Genomic DNA, 17,500 nt, shown 5'->3' with positions numbered 1-17,500 from the left:
ACTGACCATACCAGCTGAAACAGAGCAGTACCTCCTCCATACAGCTAGACTGACCATACCAGCTGAAACAGAGCAGTACCTCCTCCATACAGCTAGACTGACCATACCAGCTGAAACAGAGCAGTACCTTCTCCATACAGCTAGACTGACCATACCAGCTGAAACAGAGCAGTACCTTCTCCATACAGCTAGACTGACCATACCAGCTGAAACAGAGCAGTACCTTCTCCTCCATACAGCTAGACTGACCATACCAGCTGAAACAGAGCAGTACCTCCTCCATACAGCTAGACTGACCATACCAGCTGAAACAGAGCAGTACCTCCTCCATACAGCTAGACTGACCATACCAGCTGAAACAGAGCAGTACCTTCTCCATACAGCTAGACTGACCATACCAGCTGAAACAGAGCAGTACCTCCTCCTCCATACAGCTAGACTGACCATACCAGCTGAAACAGAGCAGTACCTTCTCCATACAGCTAGACTGACCATACCAGCTGAAACAGAGCAGTACCTTCTCCATACAGCTAGACTGACCATACCAGCTGGAACAGAGCAGTACCTCCTCCTCCATACAGCTAGACTGACCATACCAGCTGAAACAGAGCAGTACCTTCTCCTCCATACAGCTAGACTGACCATACCAGCTGAAACAGAGCAGTACCTTCTCCTCCATACAGCTAGACTGACCATACCAGCTGAAACAGAGCAGTACCTCCTCCTCCATACAGCTAGACTGACCATACCAGCTGAAACAGAGCAGTACCTTCTCCTCCATACAGCTAGACTGACCATAACAGCTGAAACAGAGCAGTACCTCCTCCTCCATACAGCTAGACTGACCATACCAGCTGAAACAGAGCAGTACCTTCTTCTCCATACAGCTAGACTGACCATACCAGCTGAAACAGAGCAGTACCTTCTCCTCCATACAGCTAGACTGACCATACCAGCTGAAACAGAGCAGTACCTTCTCCTCCATACAGCTAGACTGACCATACCAGCTGAAACAGAGCAGTACCTCCTCCTCCATACAGCTAGACTGACCATACCAGCTGAAACAGAGCAGTACCTCCTCCTCCATACAGCTAGACTGACCATACCAGCTGAAACAGAGCAGTACCTCCTCCTCCATACAGCTAGACTTACCATACCAGCTGAAACAGAGCAGTACCTTCTCCATACAGCTAGACTGACCATACCAGCTGAAACAGAGCAGTACCTCCTCCTCCATACAGCTAGACTGACCATACCAGCTGAAACAGAGCAGTACCTCCTCCTCCATACAGCTAGACTGACCATACCAGCTGAAACAGAGCAGTGCCTTCTCCTCCATACAGCTAGACTGACCATACCAGCTGAAACAGAGCAGTACCTTCTCCTCCATACAGCTAGACTGACCATACCAGCTGAAACAGAGCAGTACCTCCTCCTCCATACAGCTAGACTGACCATACCAGCTGAAACAGAGCAGTACCTCCTCCTCCATACAGCTAGACTGACCATACCAGCTGAAACAGAGTAGTACCTTCTCCTCCATACAGCTAGACTGACCATACCAGCTGAAACAGAGCAGTACCTTCTCCTCCATACAGCTAGACTGACCATACCAGCTGAAACAGAGCAGTACCTTCTCCTCCATACAGCTAGACTGACCATACCAGCTGAAACAGAGCAGTACCTTCTCCTCCATACAGCTAGACTGACCATACCAGCTGAAACAGAGCAGTACCTCCTCCTCCATACAGCTAGACTGACCATACCAGCTGAAACAGAGCAGTACCTCCTCCACGTCTGCGCTATCTTTGTTCAGGTGCATGGTTTCACTTCTAAAATTGTATAACTGCCTTAATTTTGCTGGACCCCAGGAAGAGTAGCTGCTGCCTTGGCAGCAACTAATGGGGATCCATAATAAACCCCAGGAAGAGTAGCTGCTGCCTTGGCAGGAACTAATGGGGATCCATAATAAACCCCAGGAAGAGTAGCTGCTGCCTTGGCAGGAACTAATGGGGATCCATAATAAACCCCAGGAAGAGTAGCTGCTGCCTTGGCAGGAACTAATGGGGATCCATAATAAACTCCAGGAAGAGTAGCTGCTGCCTTGGCAGGAACTAATGGGGATCCATAATAAACCCCAGGAAGAGTAGCTGCTGCCTTGGCAGGAACTAATGGGGATCCATAATAAACCCCAGGAAGAGTAGCTGCTGCCTTGGCAGGAAATAATGGGGATCCATGATAAACCCCAGGAAGAGTAGCTGCTGCCTTGGCAGGAACTAATGGGGATCCATAATAAACCCCAGGAAGAGTAGCTGCTGCCTTGGCAGGAACTAATGGGGATCCATAATAAACCCCAGGAAGAGTAGCTGCTGCCTTGGCAGGAAATAATGGGGATCCATAATAAACCCCAGGAAGAGTAGCTGCTGCCTTGGCAGGAACTAATGGGGATCCATAATAAACCCCAGGAAGAGTAGCTGCTGCCTTGGCAGGAACTAATGGGGATCCATAATAAACCCCAGGAAGAGTAGCTGCTGCCTTGGCAGGAACTAATGGGGATCCATAATAAACCCCAGGAAGAGTAGCTGCTGCCTTGGCAGGAACTAATGGGGATCCATAATAAACTCCAGGAAGAGTAGCTGCTGCCTTGGCAGGAACTAATGGGGATCCATAATAAACCCCAGGAAGAGTAGCTGCTGCCTTGGCAGGAACTAATGGGGATCCATAATAAACCCCAGGAAGAGTAGCTGCTGCCTTGGCAGGAAATAATGGGGATCCATAATAAACCCCAGGAAGAGTAGCTGCTGCCTTGGCAGGAACTAATGGGGATCCATAATAAACCCCAGGAAGAGTAGCTGCTGCCTTGGCAGGAACTAATGGGGATCCATAATAAACCCCAGGAAGAGTAGCTGCTGCCTTGGCAGGAAATAATGGGGATCCATAATAAACCCCAGGAAGAGTAGCTGCTGCCTTGGCAGGAACTAATGGGGATCCATAATAAACCCCAGGAAGAGTAGCTGCTGCCTTGGCAGGAACTAATGGGGATCCATAATAAACCCCAGGAAGAGTAGCTGTAGCCTTGCAGCTAATGGGGATCCATAATAAACCCCAGGAAGAGTAGCTGCTGCCTTGGCAGGAACTAATGGGGATCCATAATAAACCCCAGGAAGAGTAGCTGCTGCCTTGGCAGGAAATAATGGGGATCCATAATAAACCCCAGGAAGAGTAGCTGCTGCCTTGGCAGGAACTAATGGGGATCCATAATAAACCCCAGGAAGAGTAGCTGCTGCCTTGGCAGGAACTAATGGGGATCCATAATAAACCCCAGGAAGAGTAGCTGTAGCCTTGCAGCTAATGGGGATCCATAATAAACCCCAGGAAGAGTAGCTGCTGCCTTGGCAGGAACTAATGGGGATCCATAATAAACCCCAGGAAGAGTAGCTGCTGCCTTGGCAGGAAATAATGGGGATCCATAATAAACCCCAGGAAGAGTAGCTGCTGCCTTGGCAGGAACTAATGGGGATCCATAATAAACCCCAGGAAGAGTAGCTGCTGCCTTGGCAGGAACTAATGGGGATCCATAATAAACCCCAGGAAGAGTAGCTGTAGCCTTGCAGCTAATGGGGATCCATAATAAACCCCAGGAAGAGTAGCTGCTGCCTTGGCAGGAACTAATGGGGATCCATAATAAACTCCAGGAAGAGTAGCTGCTGCCTTGGCAGGAACTAATGGGGATCCATAATAAACCCCAGGAAGAGTAGCTGCTGCCTTGGCAGGAACTAATGGGGATCCATAATAAACTCCAGGAAGAGTAGCTGCTGCCTTGGCAGGAACTAATGGGGATCCATAATAAACAGGACGGACCTGAGCTCAGTTTTGAGTCTCATAGAAAATGGTCTGAATACTTATGTAAATAAGGTATTTCTGTTCAGAATTTTTTATATATTTGTTTTTAAAAAACTTTTCGTTTTGCCAATATGGGGTATTGTGATGTCATTATGGGGTATTGTGATGTCATTATGGGGTATTGTGATGTCATTATGGGGTATTGTGATGTCATTATGGGGTATTGTGATGTCATTATGGGGTATGGTGATGTCATTATGGGGTATTGTGATGTCATTATGGGGTATTGTGCGTAGCTTGATGAGGGAAATGCTTTATTTGATCAATTTTAGAATAAGGGTATAATGTAACCACATTTGGGAAAGTGAAGGGGACTGACAAATATCAGTTTTATTAGGTACCAAAAGTGTCCAAAACATGTTCAGACCTTTACTGCCGACGGCAGTTACAACGGGGGGGCTTTAGTTATGTTAGCAGATTGACATGTTCTGGCATGGATCTGTAGCACACGGGTACACTACAAACTCCACTCTCTCTCTCTCTCTCTCTGTCTCTCTGTCTCTCTGTCTCTCTGTCTCTCTGTCTCTCTGTCTCTCTGTCTCTCTCTCTGTCTCTCTCTCTGTCTCTCTCTGTCTCTCTGTCTCTCTGTCTCTCTGTCTCTCTCTCTCTCTCTCGCTCTCTCTCGCTCTCTCTCGCTCTCTCTCGCTCTCCAGACCAGCGGTTGGATCTGTGTAAGCTGAATCCATCAGACAGTGATGCAGTACGGGGACAGATCGTAGGTAAGACTGACTGAACACAGGGTTTCCGTTAGGAAAATGTGGTGCTGGACAACATGACAGATTTTAATTTGCCCATATTAATTTATTAGGGGTCCAAACACATTTATTTGTATTCTTTATTTAAACGAGGCAAGTCGGTTAAGGACAAATTCTTAATTACAATGACGGCTAAACCTGGACGACGCTGGGTCAATTGTGCGCCGCCGGATGTGATACAGCCTGGATTCGAACCAGGGACTGTAGTGACGCTTCTTGCACTGAGATACAGTGTCTTAGACCGCTGCGCCACTCGGGAACCCATTTTGGCACTTACATTACATATAAAACTAAAGATAAAACAGTACATTATATAACATTATTACACCACTACATATCTACAATACAACATGTATAATACCACTATACAACAATATTACAGTGTACATGTGTAGAGTGCGTGTCTTATCATGTGTGTGCGTGTGTCTGTACCTTTTGTGTGTCTCTTCACAGTTAGTGTTGTTCTATAAGGTGTACTTTAACCTGTTTTTAAATCTGATTCTAATGCTGCATCAGTTACTTGACTAAAAGCATGTTGACCAATCAGGACCTGAATATGACTGCCCTTCACATAATCATTTAACACGTTCATACATTGTTTTTATGTGGTTATTACACATTGATTACACGATCACTCCTATTTCATATGTCACAGCGATTCATCGATACGTATGCTATGATGCTGGTAAAATTATCTCGCGCACCTACAGTGCTGGTCATATAAAAAAGATAGCTAGCTCATGGATGCAAACAATGTTATTCCCCAAAAACATAGCAAAACAACAATCTGTTTCAGTAGCTATAGTTAGCTAGCTAACATCTGTTTCAGTAGCTGTAGTTAGCTAGCTAACATCTGTTTCAGTAGCTATAGTTAGCTAGCTAACATCTGTTTCAGTAGCTATAGTTAGCTACCTAACATCTGTTTCAGTAGCTATAGTTAACTAGCTAACATCTGTTTCAGTAGCTGTAGTTAGCTAGCTAACATCTGTTTCAGTAGCTGTAGTTAGCTAGCTAACATCTGTTTCAGTAGCTGTAGTTAGCTAGCTAACATCTGTTTCAGTAGCTGTAGTTAGCTAGCTAACATCTGTTTCAGTAGCTGTAGTTAGCTAGCTAACATCTGTTTCAGTAGCTATAGTTAGCTAGCTAACTATAAGGCTAGGTGTCATCATCTAAAATAACCCTAATTTATAAGACAGTTCTTATTTCAAATCAAATCAAATGTATATATATAGCCCTTCGTACATCAGCTGATATCTCAAAGTGCTGTACAGAAACCCAGCCTAAAACCCCAAACAGCAAGCAATGCAGGTGTAGAAGCACGGTGGCTAGGAAAAACTCCCTAGAAAGGCCAAAACCTAGGAAGAAACCTAGAGAGGAACCAGGCTATGTGGGGTGGCCAGTCCTCTTCTGGCTGTGCCGGGTGGAGATTATAACAGAACATGGCCAAGATGTTCAAATGTTCATAAATGACCAGCATGGTCGAATAATAATAAGGCAGAACAGTTGAAACTGGAGCAGCAGCACGGCCAGGTGGACTGGGGACAGCAAGGAGTCATCATGTCAGGTATTCCTGGGGCATGGTCCTAGGGCTCAGGTCCTCCGAGAGAGAGAAAGAAAGAGAGAATTAGAGAGAGCATATGTGGGATGGCCAGTCCTCTTCTGGCTGTGCCGGGTGGAGATTATAACAGAACATGGCCAAGATGTTCAAATGTTCATAAATGACCAGCATGGTCGAATAATAATAAGGCAGAACAGTTGAAACTGGAGCAGCAGCACGGCCAGGTGGACTGGGGACAACAAGGAGTCATCATGTCAGGTAGTCCTGGGGCATCAGGTCCTCCGAGAGAGAGAAAGAAAGAGATTAATTGATTAATGGTGGTCGGAACCATCTATGTTAAGCTAACCACAATAAGGATTAGCCACAATAGTGGACTTCAAAATAAAAGTATGTAATTGACAGTGATGCAAATGAATACAAATAGTATAATTATGCCATAATTGAATAGATCATGCTAAACGAGGTTGGAATGTTGTTATATGAAATCAACAAAGGACAATGATTTGTTAATTTGACAAACATCTGTTGAAATCACACTGGATGTATTATACTTTAGAGTTGCATTGGGGGCATCCTTATTTCACTGTACAGCCTTACCTATGGATTGTGGGTCAATGACATGGGGTATCAGTCTACTCCGTGACACCCAGAGAACATTAGCATCATAGCTCTTATTGCGGGACTCTGAAACAACTGTGAATTGAGCCACATTTATTGTCAACCTGTTTGTATTGAACAGTATTCATGAGGAAAAACAATACTGCATGGATGTTTTGGAGTCTGAAAACTATGAGGAGGATATTGGGAAAAAATATCTTGGGTATTGAGTAGACTGTTACATCATATCATTGATTCTCAATCCTTAGGTAAAGCGGTAGAGTGCAATATAAATGTCAAAACACACAATAGACTGACTGGGGAGGTGATTTTACACAGTCACAGTCCCGCGATAAGCTACAACGTTAACGTTTGCGTAAACTTTTCACGGTTGTGTTCTGCGGGCGTCACCGAGTGGACTGATACCCCATTTCATTGCTTCACATTCCAACCTTGTTTAACATTATCTAGTCTAAATATGGCAGGATTCCACCAATTGTAACCTTCTGCATCACTTTCAAATAAGTACTTTTATTTTGAAGGCAATTCGCAAATTCCACTATTGTGCCTAATCCTTATTGTGGCTAGCTTCACAACACATAACCCGGTCCGGTCGAGCCTCACTAGCCAGATGAAGCTAGCTGGCTGCTTATAACGTTAGCTTTGGGCAACAGGGTTAAGTAGCTGGCTAGCTATTTATTTTCATGAACTGAAGTTCAATTTCAATAGCCGAACAACAAGTGGCAACCTAGCTAATACTTACTCAAGGATTCCTAAATCATTGCTAAGAATAATGAAAATGACTGCAGTTTCTACTGGTCATTGTTTTCAGGCTGGTTGTATTGGTGCTAGATAGGTACCAAGCTAACGCTAGCTACCCCAGAAGTTGCGTTCTAACAAATAATGCTTTATTACCCAACGCGGTATTGTAAACACATCGTTCGTGGCCAGTGTTTGCTTGTTTGCAGACTTTTCCTGTACAGCTTTGACAGTGCTGATAGTAGTGGTGTTGCTTGGCTTTGAACGTGCAGATTCAGAACACACAACATTCTATAATAGAACTGTGTTATTTGACGTGTCAAATTAAAAGCTTATTTAACGCGGCAAATTGTGTTATTATAAAATAGTGTTTATTTGACGTATCTTTTCTGACACGTAAAGACCCAAATGGCAATCCATAGTATGTCGTGAAGCTAATAGCAGTGACACTATTACTGTGTAACTCCGGTAGGGCAACATCTGAAAAATAGCGCACTTGGTAGTGTGTAGAGTGTCGTGGAAATTTCCTTAATTACCAAATGATGAGAGAGCAAATCACACACCAGTCAGAGTTATGCTTAATCTTCACCTTTTAATAATAATTAAGCTTTTGCAATAGCATTTTGACTTTCAACATTTCAGTATCTCTAATGAAAAGTTGAGAGTGGTCAACATAATGGCAACTGGGATCTTTTATAGCAAAGATCCACCCCCCCTAGACGACATGACAAACCACAGGTCTTAGGAACTTAGACAAAGAAAGACTTTACTTCAGAGAGAAGTATCCCCTAGCCAGACAGCATTGGCTATAAATTATCGTTCAGTTTGGTCTCCTAAACAAAGCTCTTATCTCGTTCTTGGTACAAAATGGTACCAAGACATTACCCCCACCCAATGATATATATCAATTGTGATTTTAGACACTCCCATCCCAAATACAACCAATTCTGGACAAGCTCACGGAGAGGAAAGTGAGCCTCTAGGTCAAGATAAGGGCAACGAGAGAGGGAACATAGAATGGTTCCAGACACTGCCATCCTCCTCTCCCCGATGGGAAAAGTAGGGAGTGACTGGCACACAGACATTGTGGAGCCAAGAGATAATTGGTTCCCCATCAATCATCCCTTCACATGGTTTAAAATATACGTTTACACATGAAGACAAGCTTGACCTCTCCCCTCTCTGCGGCCCAAGTAACTGAACCCTGACAGAGAACAGATAACTGCAAATGGCCACCACTATAGTACAACAAGATACATTCTGATGAGAAGTAACTCACAAGCATATAATGAAAATAAAACATCTTATCTATGTTACCCAACTAATTCTGATTAATCCCCAACAAGAATCGTGGCCAAAAGTTTTGAGAATGACACAAATATTAATTTTCACAGTCTGCTGCATCAGTTTGTATGATGGCAATTTGCATATACTCCAGAATGTTATGTTGTTGGCTTCAGGGCGCCCAAGAAAGTCCAGCAAAACATCAAGGACAGACTGATATTCTACAAAAGGTACAGGGATTGGACTGCTGAGGACTGGGCTAAAGTCATTTTCTCTGATGAATCCCCTTTCCGATTTTTTGGAGCATCCGGAAAAAGACTTGTTCGGAGAAGACAAGGTGAGCGCTACCATCAGTCCTGTGTCATGCCAACATTAAAGCATCCTGAGACCATTCATGTGTGGGGTTGCTTCTCAGCCAAGGGAGTGGGCTCACTCACAATGTTGCCTAAGAACACAGCCATGAATAAAGAATGGTACCAACACATCCTCCGAGGGCAACTTCTCCCAATCATCCAGGAACAGTTTGGTGACGAACAATGTATTTTCCAAGCATGATGGAGCACCGTGCCATAAGGCAAAAGTGATAACTAAGTAGCTCGGGGAACAAAACATCCATATTTTGGGCCCATGGCCAGGAACTCAACTCCCATTGAGAACTTGTGGTCAATCCTCAAGAGGCGGGTGGACAAACAAAACCCCACAAATGCTGAGAAACTCCAAGCTTTGATTATGGAAGAATGGGCTGCCATCAGTCAGGATGTGGCCCAGAAGTTAATTGACAAAATGTCAGGGCGGATTGCAGAGGGCTTGAAAAAGAAGGGTCAACACTGCAAATATTGACTCTTTGCATCAACTTCATGTAATTGTCAATAAAAGCCTTTGCCGCTTATGAAATGCTTGTAATTATTCTTCAGTATTCCATAGTAACATCTGACAAAAATATCTAAAGACACTGAAGCAGCAAACTTTGTGGAAATTAATATTTGTGTCATTCTCAAAACTTTTGGCCACGACTGTACACGAGAACATGATGCACCACTGATGCACAACCCAGAATCGGTGCTCGATCAGTCGCCAAAGTCAACATCATCCACGACAGAGAACGGTTGATTGTCAACATCATCCACGACAGAGAACGGTTGATTGTCAACATCCTCCACGACAGAGAACGGTTGATTGTCAACATCCTCCACGACAGAGAACGGTTGATTGTCAACATCCTCCACGACAGAGAACGGTTGATTGTCAACATCCTCCACGACAGAGAATGGTTGATTGTCAACATCCTCCACGACAGAGAACGGTTGATTGTCAACATCCTCCACGACAGAGAACGGTTGATTGTCAACATCCTCCACGACAGAGAACGGTTGATTGTCAACATCCTCCACGACAGAGAACGGTTGATTGTCAACATCCTCCACGACAGAGAACGGTTGATTGTCAACATCATCCACGACAGAGAACGGTTGATTGTCAACATCCTCCACGACAGAGAACGGTTGATTGTCAACATCCTCCACGACAGAGAACGGTTGATTGTCAACATCCTCCACGACAGAGAACGGTTGATTGTCAATGAATCCCATTAACTTGGTGTTATGGATTTCACCTTTGAGTTGTCTCACTGAAAATCAAATCTAATTTATTTATAAAGCCCTTCTTACATCAGCTGATATCTCAAAGTGCTGTACAGAAACCTGAAATGTTCTTACTCTTTCAAATGACTGTTTGACTTGTTGACTGCTCGATCCACACAGCAGACATTGTGGGCTAGGTTAGGAACGCTGTGTTGCACGTGTAGTGCAACATTTTACATGGCGTCATTACGCTGTGTACCTACGTTATATAGGTATGGCACGTCATCTACCTACGTTATATAGGTATGTAGGTCATCTACCTACGTTATATAGGTATGTAGGTACGTTATATAGGTATGCACGTCATCTACCTACGTTATATAGGTATGCACGTCAGCTTTGACATCGGCTTTAAACTAGACTTCGGGTCGATACCGATGTTGACATTTTAGCTAATATCGACCGATTCCAATATGTTTACCGATATATCGTGCATCCCTAGTACAAACATTATTGGGCACAGACAACAGCACAACGGGCAACAAGGTAGAGACAACAATACATCACAACAATACATCACGCTAAGCAGCCACAACTGCCAGTAAGAGTGTCCATGATTGAGTCTTTGAATGAAGAGATGGAGATAAAACTATCCAGTTTGAGTGTTTGTTGAAGCTCGTTCCAGTCGCTAGCTGCAGCGAACTGAAAAGAGAAGTGACTAGGATTGTGCCATTGGCTTCTGGACACTGAAAGAAAGTTGAAATGAAAAACAATTAAACAGGAGAGAAATGCTGGTTTCAATGGCCTATTAGGAAGACTTTATAAAATAATTGCCTCCACGTTTCCGTAATAGCCTGCCTACAGTTGCCTGTACACTTGAATAGTGAATGGGAGGCGCTCATCAATTACCATTTGGAAAATAAAAATAGTAGCTCTTTTTTTAAGCATGGCCATCAAAACTGTTTTAACACGCCATTTGCATTTAAAAAGTCAGAAATAGCAATTAAATTCATCACTAACCTTTGATCTTCATCAGATGGCACTCACAGGACTTCATGTTACACAATAAATGTGTGTTTTGTTCGATAAAGTTAATCTTTATGTCCAAAAACCTCATTTGAAATGGGTGTGTTATGTTCAGAAATGCATTGTCTCAAACAAACATCCGGTGAAAGTGCAGAGAGCCACATCAAACAACAGAAATACTCATCATAAACATTGATAAAAGATATTAAGTGTTGAACATACGAATACAGATAAACTTCTCCTTAATGCAACCGCTGTGTCAGATTTCAAAAAGGCTTTAAGGCGAAAGCACACTTTGCGATTATGTTAGGTCAGCGCCTAGACACAGAAACCCATACAGCCATTTTCCAACCAAGGTGAGGTGTCACAAAAGTCAGAAATAACGTTAAAAATAATCCCTTACCTTTGATGATCTTCATCTGGTGGCACTCACAGGTCTCCATGTTAGACAATAAATGTTTGTTTTGTTCGATAAAGTTGATCTTTATGTCCAAATACCTTCGTTTTGTTGGTGCGTTTTGTTCAGAAATCCAAAGGCACAATGCGAGCTCTCAACACCTCAAGACGAAAAGTAAAAAAAGTACAATAAAAGATAGTAGAAACGTGTCAAACGATGTTTAAAATCAATCCTCAGGGTGTTTTTGTCATAAATAATAAATAATATTTAAACCGGACAAAAACTTTGTCAATGGAAAAGGTAAATGTGCACTCCTGATCACGTGCTTCGTTCATGTCTGGAAGTTTCCACTGTCATCGGATTGAAAGCGGTGTATCTCCCTCATTTTTCAGAGTAAAAGCCTGAAACAATGCCTAAAGACTGGTCACATGTTGAGGAAGCCATAGAGCTTGTGAACTGGGTCCTAAGTCTTTGTATGGTGGATAGGCTTTCAATGGAAAAACAGCCTTTCAAAATAATAGTACTTCCTGGTTGAATTTTCCTCGGGTTCATATCAGTTCTGTTATACTCAGACATTATTTTAACCGTTTTGGAAACTTTACAGTGTTTTCTATCCAAATCTACTAATTATATGCATACCCTAGCTTATGGGCCTGAGTAGCAGGCAGTTTAATTTGGGCACACTTTTCAGCCGGAGGTGAAAATACCGCCCCCTGACCAAGACAGGTTAAGAGTACGGGTTAGGGTTTATGTTAAGGTTAGGGTAAGAGTACGGGTTAGGGTTTATGTTAAGGTAAGGGTACGGGTTAGGGTTTATGTTAAGGTTAGGGTTAGAGTACGGGTTAGGGTAAGAGTACGGGTTAGGGTAAGGGTTAGGGTTAAAGTTAAGGTTAGGGTAAGAGTACGGGTTAGGGTAAGAGTACGGGTTAGGGTTTATGTTAAGGTTAGGGTAAGAGTACGGGTTAGGGTTTATGTTAAGGTTAGGGTAAGAGTACGGGTTAGGGTTTATGTTAAGGTTAGGGTAAGAGTATCGGTTAGGTTTTATGTTAAGGTTAGGGTAAGGGTACGGGTTAGGGTTTATGTTAAGGTTAGGGTAAGAGTACGGGTTAGGGTTTATGTTAAGGTTAGGGTAAGAGTACGGGTTTGGGTTTATGTTAAGGTTAGGGTAAGAGTACGGGTTAGGGTAAGAGTACGGGTTAGGGTAAGAGTACGGGTTAGGGTTTATGTTAAGGTTAGGGTAAGAGTACGGGTTAAGGTTTATGTTAAGGTTAGGGTAAGAGTACGGGTTTGGGTTTATGTTAAGGTTAGGGTAAGAGTACGGGTTTGGGTTTATGTTAAGGTTAGGGTAAGTGTACGGGTTAAGGAAATAGGATTTTGATTGGGGCTGAATTGTGTGTCCCCACCAGGTTAGCTGTACTAGACTGTGTGTTAACTGTGTTTTCCAGTGAGCCTCCAGACCAGAGATGGTTTGGGCAGCGGAGGACCCGTGGTCGACTGTAGAGGACTGTTAGAGAATGACGGGTGAGGATCCTTCTGTGGTTGTGTGTGTTGGAGGGCTCTCACTGTGTGTGTTGGAGGGCTCTCACTGTATGTGTTGGAGGGCTCTCTCACTGTGTGTGTTGGAGGGCTCTCTCACTGTGTGTGTTGGAGGGCTCTCTCACTGTGTGTGTTGGAGGGCTCTCTCACTGTGTGTGTGTGACTGTGAGTGGAGAGAGCGTGCGTGTGCGTGCGTGTGCGCAACAGGTGCATGTGTACGTAACAGGTGCGTGTGTACGTAACAGGTGTGTGTGTACGTAACAGGTGTGTGTGTGTGTAACAGGTGTGTGTGTGTAACAGGTGTGTGTGTGTAACAGGTGTGTGTGTGTGTAACAGGTGTGTTTGTGTGTAACGTGTGTGTGCGTGTGCGTGTGTGTGTGTGTGTGCGTGTGTGTGTGTGTGCGCGTGTGTGTGCGTGTGTGTGTGTGCGTGTGTGTGTGTGTGTGTGTGTAGGCCTGTGTTTGAGAACTGTTTCAGTGAGGAGCCGCTACCGTACTCAGACCCCACGGGCGCCGCTGGGGGCGGGACCTGTCCACCGGATTCACCCAACCAGGAGAACCGGCTCCAGGCTCAGCGAATCAGAGGCCAGGATTCCCAAAGACACACCCACACCCCTCAGAACCGACCGCATGGCAACCAATCACCTGATCTGCCTGAGGGATACGGTGAGAGAGACGGAGAGAGTTTGTGTTATTGACAAATGGTACAGGGCCAGGTGTGTGTTATTGACCAGGTGTGTGTTATTGACCAGGTGTGTGTTATTGACCAGGTGTGTGTTATTGACCAGGGCCAGGTGTGTGTTATTGACCAGGTGTGTGTTATTGACCAGGGCCAAGTGTGTGTTATTGACCAGGTGTGTGTTATTGACCAGGGCCAGGTGTGTGTTATTGACCAGGTGTGTGTTATTGACCAGGGCCAGGTGTGTGTTATTGACCAGGTGTGTGTTATTGACCAGGTGTATGTTATTGACCAGGTGTGTGTTATTGACCAGGTGTGTGTTATTGACCAGGGCCAGGTGTGTGTTATTGACCAGGTGTGTGTTATTGACCAGGTGTGTGTTATTGACCAGGGCCAGGTGTGTGTTATTGACCAGGTGTGTGTTATTGACCAGGTGTGTGTTATTGACCAGGTGTGTGTTATTGACCAGGTGTATGTTATTGACCAGGTGTGTGTTATTGACCAGGGCCAGGTGTGTGTTATTGACCAGGTGTGTGTTATTGACCAGGTGTGTGTTATTGACCAGGGCCAGGTGTGTGTTATTGACCAGGTGTGTGTTATTGACCAGGTGTGTGTTATTGACCAGGTGTGTGTTATTGACCAGGTGTATGTTATTGACCAGGTGTGTGTTATTGACCAGGTGTGTGTTATTGACCAGGGCCAGGTGTGTGTTATTGACCAGGTGTGTGTTATTGACCAGGTGTGTGTTATTGACCAGGGCCAGGTGTGTGTTATTGACCAGGTGTGTGTTATTGACCAGGTGTGTGTTATTGACCAGGTGTGTGTTATTGACCAGGTGTGTGTTATTGACCAGGGCCAGGTGTGTGTTATTGACCAGGTGTGTGTTATTGACCAGGTGTGTGTTATTGACCAGGGCCAGGTGTGTGTTATTGACCAGGTGTGTGTTATTGACCAGGTGTGTGTTATTGACCAGGTGTGTGTTATTGACCAGGGCCAGGTGTGTGTTATTGACCAGGTGTGTGTTATTGACCAGGGCCAGGTGTGTGTTATTGACCAGGTGTGTGTTATTGACCAGGTGTGTGTTATTGACCAGGTGTGTGTTATTGACCAGGTGTGTGTTATTTACCAGGTGTGTGTTATTGACCAGGTGTGTGTTATTTACCAGGTGTGTGTTATTGACCAACAGGGAGGCTGTTTAATCTGAATGCGGTTGTGGAGAAAGCACAACATGTGGCCTCAATTAGCCTGGCTAGCTTCTCTAGGCTGCTCCAGTCAAGACAGATACTGTTATGTGGATGGTGAACTACATTGTGGCTGCTACGGGTTAGCTGGTCTTGGCTGCTACGGGTTAGCTGGTCTTGGCTGCTACAGGTTAGCTGGTATTGGCTGTTTACAGGTTAGCTGGTCTTGGCTGTTTACAGGTTAGTTGGTCTTGGCTGTTTACAGGTTAGCTGGTCTTGGCTGTTTACAGGTTAGCTGGTCTTGGCTGCTACAGGTTAGCTGGTATTGGCTGTTTACAGGTTAGCTGGTCTTGGCTGTTTACAGGTTAGCTGGTCTTGGCTGCTACAGGTTAGCTGGTCTTGGCTGTTTACAGGTTAGCTGGTATTGGCTGTTTACAGGTTAGCTGGTCTTGGCTGTTTACAGGTTAGCTGGTCTTGGCTGTTTACAGGTTAGCTGGTCTTGGCTGTTTACAGGTTAGCTGGTCTTGGCTGTTTACAGGTTAGCTGGTCTTGGATGCTACAGGTTAGCTGGTCTTGGCTGTTTACAGGTTAGCTGGTCTTGGCTGTTTACAGGTTAGCTGGTCTTGGCTGTTTACAGGTTAGCTGGTCTTGGCTGCTACAGGTTAGCTGGTCTTGGCTGTTTACAGGTTAGCTGGTCTTGGCTGTTTACAGGTTAGCTGGTCTTGGCTGTTTACAGGTTAGCTGGTCTTGGCTGTTTACAGGTTAGTTGGTCTTGGCTGTTTACAGGTTAGCTGGTCTTGGCTGTTTACAGGTTAGTTGGTCTTGGCTGTTTACAGGTTAGTTGGTCTTGGCTGTTTACAGGTTAGTTGGTCTTGGCTGTTTACAGGTTAGCTGGTCTTGGCTGTTTACAGGTTAGTTGGTTTTGGCTGTTTACAGGTTAGCTGGTCTTGGCTGTAGCTGAGTTGACGTGTCGCTCTGCTCCCATCTCAACAGCTGCAGCAGTAGAGACTCTCTCTCACGCAGCACTTCTCATGTTAAAAACCACATGTGTTCCGGATACTATTATCCCTAGTGTGTGTTTGTGTCCAACGCGTGTGTGTGTGACCTTTCTGTATAATGTGTGTGTGTTACAGAGCAGCGCACCACGGTGCAGGGCCAGGTGTATTTTCTTCACACACAGACGGGAGTCAGCACCTGGCATGACCCACGCATACCCAGGTAATACACGCCCACCATACAGCCAGCCGTCTACCTACTACCCTCTACCCTTACTACCTACCCTCTACCCTTCCTATCCTACCCTCTACCCATCCTATCCTACCCTCTACCCTTCATATCCTACCGTCTACTCTTACTATCCTACCCTCTACCCTTACTATACTACCCTCTACCCTCACTATCCAACCCTCTACCTTTACTATCCTACCCTCTACCCTTACTATCCTACCCTCACTATCCTACCCTCTACCCTCACTATCCTACCCTCTACCCTTACTATCCTACCCTCTACCCTTACTATCCTACCCTCTACCCTTACTATACTACCCTCTACCCTCACTATCCAACCCTCTACCTTTACTATCCTACCCTCTACCCTTACTATCCTACCCTTACTATACTACCCTCTACCCTTACTATCCTACCCTCACTATCCTACCCTCTACCCTTACTATCCTACCCTCACTATCCTACCCTCTACCCTTACTATCCTACCCTCACTATCCTACCCTCTACCCTCACTATCCTACCCTCTACCCTTACTATCCTACCCTCTACCCTTACTATCCTACCCTCTACCCTTACTATACTACCCTCTACCCTCACTATCCTACCCTCTACCCTTACTATCCTACCCTCTACCCTTACTATCCTACCCTCTACCCTTACTATCCTACCCTCTACCCTTACTATCCTACCCTCTACCCTTACTATCCTACCCTCACTATCCTACCCTCTACCTTTACTATCCTACCCTCTACCCTTACTATCCTACCCTCTACCCTTACTATCCTACCCTCTACCCTTACTATCCTACCCTCTACCCTTACTATACTACCCTCTACCCTACCCTTACTATCCTACCCTCTACCCTTTCTATACTACCCTCTACCCTTACTACCCTACCCTTACTATACTACCCTCTACCCTTACTATACTACCCTATACCCTTACTACCCTACATTTACTATCCTACCCTCTACCCTTACTATCCTACCATCTACCCTTACTATACTACCCTCTACCCT

The 17,500-nt window shown here is 44.8% G+C and overlaps 1 protein-coding gene across 1 annotated transcript in view; it reads left to right on the top strand.

The window, feature by feature from the left end:
- LOC118947900 (E3 ubiquitin-protein ligase SMURF1-like) overlaps window positions 1–17,500 on the top strand; it is a 62,027-nt gene that overhangs the window by 13,827 nt on the left and 30,700 nt on the right. Inside the window, 4 exon segments of the mRNA XM_036972939.1 lie at window positions 4,557–4,622; window positions 13,305–13,380; window positions 13,849–14,060; window positions 16,388–16,472. Of these exon segments, the coding sequence (XP_036828834.1) occupies window positions 4,557–4,622; window positions 13,305–13,380; window positions 13,849–14,060; window positions 16,388–16,472 (439 nt within the window).

The sequence above is a fragment of the Oncorhynchus mykiss genome, unplaced genomic scaffold (genome assembly GCF_013265735.2).
Source record: "Oncorhynchus mykiss isolate Arlee unplaced genomic scaffold, USDA_OmykA_1.1 un_scaffold_213, whole genome shotgun sequence".
NCBI lineage: Eukaryota > Metazoa > Chordata > Actinopteri > Salmoniformes > Salmonidae > Oncorhynchus > Oncorhynchus mykiss.
The sequence above is the reverse complement of the archived record's forward strand: the minus strand, read 5'-3'. Positions and strand labels throughout refer to the sequence as shown.